Raw genomic sequence first — 14,577 nt, 5'->3', positions numbered from 1 at the left:
TAACAGAAGGGCTTCAACTAACTTATATATTGTCATAAAATGATGAAAAAATGATGAAGATGCCCTTAAATGTCTTATTTTGTCCACAACCCAAAGACATTCCTAAAAGATATCATAGACGTTTAAAGAAACCAGAAAATATGAAATATGAAATCTGTGAATTTTTACTTTTTATTTGCAAAATATATTACAAAATGTGTGCATGTGAATTGACAGGTGACACAAGATGGTGGCTGCACTCTAACTGTAACCTACTCAAAAGGTCACAATAACAAACTCGACATGTTGGCAAGCTATTAGAGACACATTAAAAATCCACAGCATACCTGGAAGTTGGGGAGAAATATCAGGAGAGTGATATGGTGGTGTTTTCTCAGCGAGAACTTTACTTTAATGAGGAAGGCACCCTGATTTCCCCTGGTATGTGGATGGAGACAGAAGCAATCGATCTCAGATTCTCAAATTAAAGTTCCCACAAAGTCATAATCGATGTTTAGTGTTTATCTTTAATCACATATCTACTGTATTATACATCTGTTTATTGTTTGTTTATTATTGTCTGTAACAAGTCTCTCTATAGCTGCATGTTTTACAGGAAACACCTAAACCACAAACACTCGTCAAGCCATTTCATGGGACCACTCTGTAGATTACAGGTTAATACCATTACAGCTTCAATTAAAAACTAAAGAAGAAAGTGTAAAATAAACTCCCGTTTTCCTTTTTAACCCTTTTTAAAAAATATGTGATTTTAATTAGTCCTCATGAATGCTGCTTATATATGTATTTATCTTTTTAAATTCATCGAAGCTCATGACTGACCAAGAATTTACTATATTTTTTATCTTGTAACAGACTTTGAGTGCATTATTTATTTTTTTACTTGACGCAAATCCACTTCCAAACCATGAGAACCTATGTAACATAATAAACACAGCACCGACTCGAGAGCTTCTTTGTTTACATTTTGAGGTCGGAGATGAAAAAAACCTGACTCATTTGACTTGTTTGACCTTCAAACACGCACACAGATCTCTTCCTTCCTATAACTGGGTGGCCCCGCTAACAAACGCTGCATCTGAGTTTAGCCCAGGCAGGTGGTGTAGGAGGCATGTTTGCTTTAGGGCTGCACTGTGGTCTGGATGCATTTTCAAAGAGCTCTCAATAAACTGAGCCTTTCTTCTTTGCGGTGAGGTTACATCTTCACCTTGAGTTTTTTTTTTTCTTCTTCTTCTTCCCACCAGCTTTACCCCTCATGACTCTACACCTCCTACTTTGCTAAAACTGACTCCAGCACAAGGCTCACTGATCCCTCTGTCATTTTATTGAATAATTTGCTGCCTCCTGACAAAAAAGAAACCGCAGTGATTCATTCCACCCACAGTATTTACAGGTCATGGATGACTTACTCACGACTTTTTTCTCCCCAGTAGCCATCATCAGATCCCCTTTCTACACTCAATCTACAAATCAAAAGAAAGTTACGGACAGCTAAGCCATGCCACGTCAACTAACCTCATTTTGTCATTCTTGTCTCTTCATGTGCTAGACAGAGCTTCTATTCAGAATCTAAGCATGCAGCAAAAACTAGGACAAAATCATCTGAATTTCGAGGCCCGTCATCTCATTGTTCTATCAACACAGACATTCTGAGAATAACTGTACCTGTGATCAAAGCTTGTCAAAGTGGTAATTATCTCCTCCTCTCAGGGCTGCCAGTAGTGATTCTGCTGAAACCAATCCCTCCATATTTCATCTGAATTCCTTTCTGTGGAACCCCGATAAAGACGCTCTCCGAAGCCCCGGGAAGGATGACAGATAAATGAGACTATGGCACACCTGAAGATTACATCTGCAGAAGTCATCCTGCTCTGCCATATCAGACCGAATAAGCTGCTATTTGTGGTGTTTGTGGCGGCGTGCATTTAAAATTGTACAGCAAGGGAAAGGTGTCATATTTTGTAAGGTCAGTTCTTAGCATTCAAAGTCTTACAGACAAGACAGCAATGATTTTGTTATCAGCGCTAAAGAGTCCACGTATCTTTTCTTTTCGACTGCTGATCTTCTAAGATCTCAACAGCCACATTTGTACTAGATTGAACACAAACTAAGTGGTACACCATCATACCTGGCTGAGCAGAAGCTGGCAAACAAGAGACGCACTGTAATTCCTTCGATAAGGCTTCCATGCTTCTCTGTTACAAGTAAAACTCAGATCAGTGACCCCATTGTCTGTCTGCTAATATTATCTCTACTTGGCCTGAAACAAATCCTGCAGTGTTACAAGCTTCTTTCAACCACTCTTCCAGAAACAAGACCTTCAATCATAGCAGCCCAATCTGTTAGGAATTTACAGATTTGCTCCAGAAACAGTTTCGGCTTTCAGGCCTTTGTAGGGTTACTGTTCTGTATCTCTTGGTGCTTTTGCCATACAGTCACACAAGGCTTTTCTAGCGCTGCAGTATCCAGAAATGATCAGGTTAAACACATCATTCGTCAATGCATCGCTGATAAGAACAGATAAATTTTACTATAAGGGAAATAACAGCTGAAAAGTAGCACAGATACACCTGATACACTGCTATACAGGGGTTAAGTTTCACACAACTGATGCTCTGCCATGAGGAAAATGGAGAGTGGAAAGTCTTGGGAATTGAGTTTTGTGATTGTGACTTAGGGCAAAAACAAAACAAATGAAGTGAACAATGGTTACTTACCCTCATGGGAAGTTCAGTGATTCAGACTTCCTTTAAGTTTCCTGGGCAGGGTGATGCAATTTATTTCCACTTTACAGCATATGAAGGTCAGTGTCTGTGCAGTTTGCAGGGCATTAACTTTTGATGTCTTTGTAATTGTGTACCTCTGGATACACACAGGTAAGTCAAACTTTTTCAACTTCAGAATGAATCTCTGGAGATGGCAATGGCAGTCTGTTTGTTGGTCCAGATTATAATATAAAAAAATTACTATTTGATGGGTTGCCAGGTACCACCAGTGCTGTGCCACCTGATCAAATAGGACTTTTCCAGTGCATGGAATGGCTCAGCTTGATGCTCTTTTTTGTTTTTTTGTGTTTTTTTTATTGTGGATAGTACCTGGTACCTGGTACTTTTTTGGTGTCACCTTGGTTTGAGGTTCCAAGCGGCCGAGGCAATGCTGAAAGGTGACCTGAAAGCTAGGGTTGTTATGATACTGATTCCAGTATCAGGAAACTTCCCAAAATCACAGTGTTTGTGCACCGGTCCAATACCACATAATGTATTAGTCTTGGACCCTTCTATGTCTAAGCAGCGTCCCATACACCAAATTTTATGGTCAGTGGAGGACAGAAATGGCAGCTTTACTTCAGCATTGCTCGCTTTGCAAAGAGGAGGAATAATCTGGTGGATTTTCCCAGTGGGATTTTCTTCAGGAGTTGCTGGTCTTTGCAGAGATGAAGTTGTGCTTCAAACCTGACTGCCTAAGTTATTTGTCACTAATTAAGTAACTACTTATTTATATATGTTACATAATCTCTCTGATTGCACTGCAAATACAGACACTGTTATTTAAATCTTTATTTCCTGATTTGGTTTGTTTTTGTGGGGATCCATGGTAAGACCTGGAACGGATTTTTTGAGTTGTTTTGATAGTGAACTGGTTTGGACTGAACTGTTTTGGCATTGTGGGGAAGACAAACAGACTCTTAACACAGTGGACTGTGTCAGCTGGCATGCAAATTTAAATACTGAATCACTATCAGGATGGCAAAAATGGTATTGGAACATCTCTAGTAAAAACAATACAGACCAATGACTGATCAGAAAATTGTATCAAGGTGGGACATGCTGTACAAGTTAACCAAGCCACCATCAATAGAAATCACAATGTTTTCATTCACTCGAAAATGGCAGGCCACACAACCACACTGTGGTCAATTGATGAAATGCGAACGTGTCTAGAACACCTTCTCTTCATATGCAATGTTATAAAAATAGCATAGCTCCTTTTTGTGTGCGAGAGAGAGAGTGGCAAAGGTTGACAGTGAATAGCTGCAGCTTGTCAAGACCAAAGTAAAACTCTCGTGCTGTTTTCCAACTGTTGGAATAGAGTTGATATGATGATCAACTCTGTCTATGTTGAGGGAGCACCATCTGCAGTAGAAAACAAAGTAGAGATACCAAAAGTGAGTAGAGTTGTGTTGAGTATGTTGGCCTCTTCAGTCTTGTTACATCTGTATATGAACATCAAATCTACATCTGAATGGTATCTGGGACAAAACAGCCTTTATTAAGGCAGCATAGCCGGGGTTGTATTTTGCTGCATTTCCAAACAGAGAACACCAGCACAATGATGCTGCTATACTGCGTCATTTCCATCACCACCAAAATTAACACCAACATTAACACTGTAGCCTGCTGGGACTGACTGGATTCACTTGGAGTGTTCATGCCACGAGAACAGTCTGAGTCAGTGTATGACGTGAGGGAATAGACGGCCAGGGGGCGTATGTTTGTGTACAGCGGCCCACATGTAGAAAACCAGGTGCTGTGTTTGTGTTTATGGAAGCCCGAGGGCAGCGGACCTCTGTCAGAACAGCAAACCCTCTGTTGGGTCCATTAAAACTCAGTACTGACTGCAGGCGGTTTGCTAATTTGTTTTGTCTAGTCTGTCCAAATCAGATGTTACTTGTGCGGCCTGACCAATGGGGGGCTGTTTGTTGTTAATTCAAAAATATTTCTGCACATGGAGATCTGCTGCGAGCCCTGAAACACGGCCTCGCTTTGAGGCTGTTTGAATAGAATCACTCAACCAGTTTATGTCGATGGAAAGATAATCAGGTAACTTACAGGGCTCACAGAAGACAGTGATGTGTTTTTGATTACCAGCAGTATTTAGATCTTTGTCCTCATCCGCACAACGTTTGCAGTAAACAGTGAGAGAGGAGCAGGAAGTTGATGTTGGCTCACATGCAGTGTAGCAGAGGATGAATGTGGAAAGGCCTGGCTGAGGATGAGAGTGAAGATTTCGAGATTTGTGAGATGTAGCGCTGCAGTGAGATCTCTTATTGGGGCCTCTCTATAACAGATCTCCTTTTATTGTCCAGAGTAGGAGAGAAATTTATAGACTGGATACTGCTGTGATGATGACGCATTCAAAGCTACATTTAGAGTGGGACGTACAGCTGAAATTGTGTTTTATTCTCATATTGTGGGAAAGCCAACAGCATGCAAACCTCTGCTTCCACACACTGGTTTAAAACTTCAAACTTATAAAGTTTACTAAAATACTACCTCCTTACGATGAAACAAAATTAAGCCATATCTTAACTGCTATATAGTAGGTTACTGTCATTACAAGCACCATATGTAAATTCTGCTGCAAGGGGTCTTTCTCTGTAGATCGATGACGTAAAGTTGCATGGAATCATAGAAGCAGTTTTCTTTATTTTTACCACCAACCACCGTAGCTGATGAAAATCTACCTGACATGACTTAAGGCAAGAATCATGTTAACGGATGAGGAAATATTCATGGTATGTTTATTCATGTTTGCTGACTTCCTTCCTCACTCTCTGACATATCATCCGAACGTATCCATGTTTTTCTGGAAGTTATAGCAACTAGCTAGCAAGAACTAGCGGGAGACACATTTATACCTTGATGTTTCTACATTTGAACATTGTTTAAAACATTTGTGATAATAGGAAAATGTGAACAACTTAACAAAATTGATTTTGCCTGTCTAGTGTTGTGAACTGTGAACTGTGGCACTGTATGACAAAAAACAAGATGAGAATACTGTGGATATATGTAGTTTGTAATTAACTAACTACTAGTTAACTACTGAAAAGGCTACTGAGAACTGAATGTAGTTAAACTACCACCCAGCAGGTATAAATTGTGATTGAAGTACATGTGTTTAAACACTGTTTGCAACCTAAGACTATAAATCTGAGTTGTTGTGAGATGATTCAAGGACAGGAAAGAATTAAAAACATATTTGCTGTACAAAATTAGGTTTATCTTTCAATACTTTGTATAAACATTTCAGTTTTCTTGAGAAATGCTGAATAGTTTTATCCATTCAGCCTTTTACAATGACAGATCTGAGAAGGGGAAAATAACTCCCTAACACATAAAACACTGACTATCAAGTTGTAAACCACTGATCTAGACGGGAACAGGGCACAACAAATCCATGTAAATGCAGGATAATGAAAGTGAAATCATGAATAAAATAATGCAGCTCTTCAAAGGCAATGCATTATAGCTGGAAGTGTGGGATACACCACTGTAAGTAAAAAGCATAGTCAGTGAGGAATGTGCATTAGTTCATTACATCATTAGCAGCATGTGAGTCTAATGCAACTGTCCTTAAACTCTTCAGATTATAAATAACTGTATGTTCAATGCACCTTACAATATGTGACACAGCATTGTAATGATGGTGAATGAAAAGTTTTAGAGTCCGTTTCTTGAACAATGGCTCCTGCTGCTGTTTGACATTTGGCAGAAAGAGCAGCTTTTCAATATGGATTATTCATCAGCGGTTTGATCCTCCACTCAAATGTCACCACAACAATGCCTCTGACTTGGCAGCAGCGTCTGTCTTTCTGCAGCTCTGCGGGGTAAGGAATTGGCAATAATTACCACATCTAATGTGGCCTTCAGAAAGATTCAGGCTCTGTGTTCAAGCGCCTTTTGCTTTTCAAATTATCGTTATTATTACCATTGTACTGAGAAGTAAGGAAAGAAATGAGGATCTTGGCTTACCACATCCCTGCTATATTGTTCTTTATGCTCTGACTCAGGATGTCCTCTAAATAAGTTGTAAAGATCCCTAATGCATTAAATGTGTGAACTTGTGCAGTCTGAAACATGGTGCCTTAGATAGCTGATAGATGTAACAGACCTGCAGAAAATATCAAATGCATTTACTTTACTGCATGCACCTTGACCCCAAAACACATATATGGACAAGACTTGATGAAGCCTGAGCTATAAAAGCTTCTTTGATAGCTTTTTATTTGCACTGAAAAAAATAACCTTTTTCATGTTTTGCACCAAAAAGATATCTGTCCTTGTGGTATAAAGGCTAAATATGACTAGATAGAAGACAATATAGATGGTCTTTACATCTGCATTAACGGTTATTATTTTAGTACCACAATAAGCTGTAAACACAACATTGACGTGGTAAATGGGTTTCCAAAAAGTTGCCATTCACACATCAAGAGAGAGAGGCATTGTTCATTTTCACAAAAATCTGTAAGTAGAGCCAGTGGTCTAAGGTAAAGACAAACACAACCAAGTTCAAGTGATTATACACTAATGAAAATCATGATTAATTATATTCAGTCTCTGCCAGTAGTAGTAGTTTATCATAGCATTTTTCACTACAATCAGCTGTCTGCTGCAGTGACAAGTTGTGGACCAATAGTCAAAAACAATAAACTTGAAGACACCAAAACACTCCATAGAGCTGATGGGACATGCAGAGTCAGGAGGTGATTCTCTGTTTGTGTTACTGCTAGCAACCTCTTCCACTTTACACATAGACCTTTGATCATTTAGTAAAAAAAAAAAATATTGATCAGAGCAGCTATGAAGGAGATGTTTCCTGCAGATTTCCTGCATGTATTACTGTCAGTTTGATCTGTTCTTTTTTTTTTTGTTTACAACCCATATTTTATTTTGCAAGTTATTTATTGTTGGGAAAACATGATATTATTTTAGGGTGACATCAAATTGTTATTTTGTTTATTGATTAGTCTTCTAATTATTTTCTTGATTAATTGTTTGCTCTCTAAACATCAGAAAATAGTGAGAAATCACCCATTAACTAACGATTTCTTAGACTGCAGTCCCAAAGTAGAAATACTCAGGTCACGTGTTTTGTCACACATATTCAGTTATAACTAATTGGAAAATTATATCGAAATTATTAAAATGAAGAATTAAGTTTAAAAATTGCTGCCAAATAATTTTCTATTGATCATTAAAGGTCTAGTGTTTCAGCTCATGGTTTGTCAGCTGAGATCAGTAACTGTTATGTAACCATTAAAACTACTCAAAACATCCCCCTAATTAGAGGTTATACAGTTCCATCCTGAGGCAGCAACATAATAGCAACAGAGAGAAACTATTATATCACTCTAATTTGGACTTACCCAACAAGCATGAATAGAACTTTTCTCTAAATTTCCTGTTGTAATGTATGGAATGGGTAAACATAGCACCGGGGCATGCACTTATTGGATCCAGCTGTGCCTGGACAGAGGTTGATGCATTCAGCTGGCCCCAATTCCCCAAGACATGGGAGTAAAACAAAAGACTCTGTGTTTATCGGACAAGAGTCTCGATCACTAGAGCATGACATGAAAGGATACATGTGCTATTTTCAAAGCTCATATTTTGAAGCCTGATATGAAAATAGAAAGAAGGAGGGATAACCTAAAACGATCATAATCCCCTCAGGTCTTTTAATGCCTTTGCTAATCCCAAAAATTACAGCCACAGCCAATGGAATAAATCACTACAATACTTGGCCTATGCACAGTCAACTGTTGTTCATAAAGGGTGTGAGTGCTCTATCAGCTAAAGATGATTCATATATGCATATGGTATGGATGCTCGTTACATTGATATTGTCATCTGCAGGAAGAGCTAACAATTTCCTGCAGACACTGAACTTCTAATATGCATCGTAATGTCGTGGTATACAGGCCAGCTGACTTCTATTACCCACCACTGCTCTGCAGAAAAAAACAGTCGCAGCTCCTATCCACACCTGTCAATGGTTATAGACGGCGTCCACGATGGCAGTCATATGTGATGAGTGGAAGAAAATCAGCTCATAAAACAGTAATAGAAAAACTTGCCTCCGGATCTCTCTTTAAAAAAATCTACTCTGTTTAATTTTTCTTTCCACCAGAGCTCTTTCATGGTTTCCATGAAACAGGCCTTTGGCTTCAATTGGGAGTGAAGGAAAGTCTTTGCTCGGATTGGAGGGAGACTCTTGGTGAACTGCTGTCAGGTACAGTAGGAAATCTGTGATTAAATTGCAGTGCCCCCGCCCTGAGGCACACTGTCCTATAAGCCGACATGAAAAGGGCTCTGAAACTTTTTTGTGTCGAGGACCACCAGCACATGTATCAGACCACAAATCCCTGTGTGTCGCAAGGAACCGTATCTGGAAAGACTTTACATAACAAATACTGAAGTTTCTACAGCCTATGTTTCAGTAGATGGGAAGTGATGGACACTGGCAGTTATTACTGACCCCATTGTGCACTGAAGCATGAATCAGGTGATATTATATATTTTACTTATTGTCAGCAAATCCCATGACAAAGTTCCTGATATAGCTATTCCACTGTGCCATTGTTGTTCAAAAACTATTAATAGCACATCACTAAGCCACACCTTTGCACTGGGTGACATGCTGCTGTGTTAATAGTACTACTACAATTTTTTAGCTGTCTCAAATGTTTTACTGACTATCATAGAGAGTATGTGAGTACTTGTTGTTATTATCATTAGTAGTTTTATTGTTGTTGAATTGTTGTTTTGTTTCCTTTTGCCTTGGATTTTGAATTGCTTTACATTATAATGTAATGTTTACTTGTATGGACTTTGCTACCTTGGCCAAGGGCGGATTCAGATAAATAAAAGCCATGACCATGAGCGTGGTCATTTTGGTTTTTCATTAGGCTTAGTAAAAAAATGTAATTCAACATTTTGGAAAATGTGCGTATTCACCTTATTCCAGAGAGTTTGATGGAAAGATCAATACCGCTCTCATAGGGTAATACAAAGATATAACCAGAAGCCGATTAAAGTCTGGAAGAAGAAAGAAACAGCTAGCCTGGCTCTGTCCAAGGTTAACAAAATCCACTTAAAAGCACCTCGAATCCATACAAACATCAAAGTGTAAAAACGAGCATATACCTTACACAGGGGTATATGCTAGTATGCAGCCTCCTTGACACCCCCAAATCAAAGATACATATTTTCCCCCTAGCTTGTGGTGCTATTTATCCATCAGTGTAGTTTTGGTGTGAACTACTGCTCTCTAGTAGAAAAGAAGCAGTTCGTCCATGAAACTGCTTATAACAAAATCTGTGAATTATCTTGAGTAACCGAGAGTGTCAAAAAGTTATGCCATGAACTAGCGTAAGATCATGGGAGTTGTTGCCGTCTGGCCTTTGCTAGTGAAAATCTATCTGTTCGTCAGGCAGAAATCATGTTCTCAGACGGGGTCACGTACATATTAAACTTAAAAATGTTATAGCCTTAACAGATGTAAGCATTAGAGATGCTAGTAGACATATTTTGTTTTCTTTGGACACAGCACACAACTTATGCTAAGCTAAGCTAACGAGGTGCTGACTGTAGCGTCGTATTCACTGTACATACATGAGAGTGGTATCAATCTTCTCATCTAACTCTCACCAAGAAAGTCAATTAGCATATTTTCTCTAATGTTAAAACTATTCAAAACTATTCTTCTTCTAACTAGGCCCCCACTGGGATACCCACAGGACCACTTAGCAGTCCCCAGGCCACAGTTTGAGAACCGCTTCCATAGGCTGCTGCACTAATCACTTCAAACCCCATGAAACTTTACACCCCAGATTGGAGATCTTCGTCTGCTCTCTTCCACAGGCCGTGAGGACATTGCCCTTCTTGTTTGTGGACTAAAGCTCGTGGTAACAAAAGCTGACATCCGACATAGCTCAGACAGGTACATGGGAAGTGGTCTTTCAAGGTGGAGAGCTCCCTTCCTTCCTGGCCTGAGAGGACGAGCTGTGAGGGGGCTCTGTATGAGGAGGAGGGATCCAGTTGCAGGCAGCTGAATCGGTGCTCTGTTGGGTCTCCCCTGGACACTGTCATAGCGTGTTTGCTGAAGGCGGGTCAATGAGGACTTTCTTTGGCAGAGGAATTTCACAGCACACGACAGCACACAAGCACACACAGACACACACACACACACACACTGGAACCAGTGCAGCCCTGCAAACCAGATCTCTGCTGCCGTGGTGAGAACGGAAGTGGATGTTGGTGAAGCAGGAGGTGAAGGAAGGTTGTCACAAAGTGCTGGTCTATTGGTTTAACTTTTCACTTGAGGAAATGAATCGGTCACTTGTTATAACAGAAATATGTCCATCATATTACACTGTAGTTTGGAGGAACGGGGCTCTGACAGAGAAGTTGTGAAGTATGAACAGTAGGGAGTGTTTGCACTGCTAATTTTCATCTGTCAAACAGATTATACTGTAAATGTTAAACCAGCCCTCACAAGAAAAGAGAGTTGAGGGAGATAATGGAGGTTTTTTATTGCGACTGGGCTTAAACTATACTGATTATACGAGGGAGAAAAATGCTTTTAATGCTACGCTCATCCACTATATAATCTCTCTGGTAATTTAGACACAATGTTCTCATCACATAGTTTGTCCACAAGAGAGCACTAACTGGACAAGTAAAATTTCAAATCGAGTTGCACTTACTTGTATGTTGCAGAGTTTTTGATCTTATCACACAGCCTTCATCAGCAGCTAGTGTTTGCTAGTGTTTTCTATAGTACTGTAGCTATTCACACTTTTAAGGCTGTTGAGCTTCTGCGCTGCTCTTTTTGCCTTAATTAGATGGATGTTAATATGAAACTCCAGTGTGTAAGATTTAAAGGGAATTATTGGTAGAATATGTCAGAATTAGAATATAATATCTATATTACATAAGTATGTTTGCATTAGTGTATAATCACAAAATAGTGGCTAGCTAGCAACCTTCTGTCCTCACTTGAATGATAAAATGTGAAATAAGAGTAAAGTTAACATAAGGTTTTTGGTATCTGGTGAAAGTAGAGCTGCAATGATTAATTGATCATTAAGTGGTTATTAAATTAATTGCCAAATATTTTCATAATTGATCAACTGTTTTGAGTTATTCTTTGATTAATTTAAAAAATTCAAAATTCTCAGATTTCCGCTTCTAAAATGTGAATATTTTCTTTACTCCTCTTATGACAGTAAATTGAATATCTTTGTGTGTTGGACAGAAGAAGACATTTCAGAACATCAGCCAGGGCTTTTGATAACTTGATCAATATTTTTCACCATTTTCTGACATTTTACAGACCAAGCCACTGCTTGATTAATAACTGATTAATTGAGAAAACAGTCTGCAGATTAATTGCTGATTCAAATAATTGTTAACTGCAGTCTGAGGTGAAAGTTTCCTGCAGGTGGGCATGGGGGGGCTGAGGGGCCCTCAGTGCTTCTGAACTTCTTGCTGCTGCCCTGGAAAAGTCGATGAAAGAGGAAGCTGGGAGCTGACATGCATAACGCTTTCACTGTTCATTCATTTATTACCACACATTACAACACGCAGAAAATTTGTTCCACACGTGCAAATTCAAGAGGTTTCTCACAGCGACACACCTTCAGCGGCAGAAGGAGCTGCAGCGTCTCTGCAACAAACGAGTTTCCCTCGATGTCAGCTGAGGGCGACAGAGGGAGGTGTTCCCCCTTCCCGGTTCTCAAGATTTTCCTCAGTGAGTCCACAATAAACTTTCATTTTGGAAAGTCGGCACACACACATACACACACACACACACTCACACACACTTACACTTACACACACACATACACATACACACACACACACGCACACGGCGGAGGTCGTCATCTTGTCCTGCAACAGTTCCCCGGGAAAGAAGAAAGCTGGACTGGACGTTCATTGTACTTTACTCCAAAACGCGCGAAAGGAAGAAGAAGGAGAAAACATACAGGGGGAAGCGCACAGGTGGAGCTCTCCGGAGCGTCTTTTTTTTTTTTTTCCTTTGAATATTGAATAAAACAACTTCTGGAAGGAGACTACCGGGACAAGAAGACAATGACAGAAAGCAGCCTGTTGACTGCTGGTTAATACCAGAGTGTTTGCTTTGTTTTTTTTTTATTTTGCTTCCGAGCACCTTCGCTCCTCAAGGAACACCTGGGATGGAAAAACTTTATCGTCTGGACTGTAGTAAAAACTCCCAAGAAAGCATGAAGTAACCGCTATGGAGCCGGACAATGCCCCGTACTCCAAACTCAAAACCACTGGAGTCGGGGGGTGAGTCGATACATTAAAAAAAAAAACTAACAAATCTCCTTTTTTCCTCTTATTTTTAATGAGTTATCAGGTTTTCCTGTGCTTATTAACATCACCTGTGTCTACCTGAGTGTCACAGTGGCATCCGTGTTAAATTACTAATATCATTGATATGTTGTAATATGTTACACAGGTAGCAATATTCTGATAAATAACACAAATTTAAAGCTGATATTTGAAAGCTGTGGGCAGGTATATGCTTGAACAGGTGGTGTAGTGTAATATGCTGCAGGTTTATCTTATGGAAACAGTTTTCTCTGGTCTTCACACAGTTCACTGTAGCCTGCTGCTGTGCTGTTCTTGCAGTTTTGTCTTTGCAGCTTGTATCAGAATGAGCTGCCAAATGATCTGGGACTGATTTGAGGGGAGATGTATGAGAGGAGGAGACAGTCCTTCTTCTCCACCTCCCCCTCCTTCTATTCTCTCCTCCCTGCTGTGCATCTCACTCAGCTGGTTGGCCCGGCTGTCCCTATGGGAGGGGAAATAAAAGTCAAAATGTTGCATCATAAAACCCTGCTGGACATATGAGAGGGAGACTCGGTCACAAACTGCATTGCACACCCCCCCCCTCGTTTGGGGTTTCTGCTAATGTCAGTGTGAGAGCCGTGAATGGGACGTAAAGAGGAGGCAGGGAAAGTTTTAAAAGCTTTAACCAGCAGTCATCTGTGTGTCAGTGGTTGACCAGTGGCTTTTTCTGCGGCCCTCTGGAAAACCACAAATGTAAAAGTTTTCCTGTAATTCCCTTCATTATGGCACTTGTCACTGAGGTTGGTTCAGTTGAAATACCACTTGCCCAGCTGGCATCCAGTTTCATGTTCTGCATACAACTAAATCATAAAAGTGTGAAGACCTGATGTTATTCAGGTGATACTCTATGCTCACCTGTGACAATATAAACCACATCACCTGTGTGTGTGAGCAAACAATGTTCCTCTTATCAGTAGTCTTGAGACATAAATTGTGCAGAAAAATCAATGGTGTAAAATTGATAATGAGGTTGTTCTGATACGATGCCAGTACTGGAAATGCTTCCAATACAGTCTGTACTTCTGTGCAAAGATTCAATATTACAGAGTTTCCATTATCAGGAATTGTCCAGTGTGTGAAGTCCTGTAACAGAGATCTTGAAGGGCATTATCCTGCTTTTATCATGGTCACAGGCCAAAGAAAAAAAAAATATTTTCAAGTGTTTTGCAATTAAAATCTAAAGTTTTTTTTATAAGTCATAATAGGCTCAGATGGTATCAAGATATAACAGTATACCAGGGTATTTAGAAATCTTTAAGATATGATTTTTATACCTTACCATTTTTACCATCATCGTCAGTAAGGTTATCTGAAACATAGAAGTTGCTCTTTTTTTTATTGATGACAATTATATAATGAAAAAATGTAAACTGAAATTAATTTATTACAAAAGGGAACTTGGCCAACAGCG

The 14,577-nt window shown here is 39.6% G+C and overlaps 1 protein-coding gene across 1 annotated transcript in view; it reads left to right on the top strand.

Annotated features, from left to right (window-relative positions):
- Window positions 1–12,627: 12,627 nt before the first annotated feature.
- The window catches only part of col27a1b (collagen, type XXVII, alpha 1b), an 87,511-nt gene continuing 85,561 nt past the window's right edge, over window positions 12,628–14,577 (top strand). The window contains exon 1 of the mRNA XM_084729048.1: window positions 12,628–13,100. Within this exon, the coding sequence (XP_084585174.1) occupies window positions 13,048–13,100 (53 nt within the window). The 5' untranslated portion in view covers window positions 12,628–13,047. The remainder of the gene's footprint in view (window positions 13,101–14,577) is intronic.

The sequence above is a fragment of the Lutjanus erythropterus genome, chromosome 10, assembly GCF_056507025.1.
Source record: "Lutjanus erythropterus isolate fLutEry1 chromosome 10, fLutEry1.hap2, whole genome shotgun sequence".
NCBI lineage: Eukaryota > Metazoa > Chordata > Actinopteri > Lutjaniformes > Lutjanidae > Lutjanus > Lutjanus erythropterus.
This window is presented reverse-complemented; position numbering and strand designations above follow the sequence as displayed.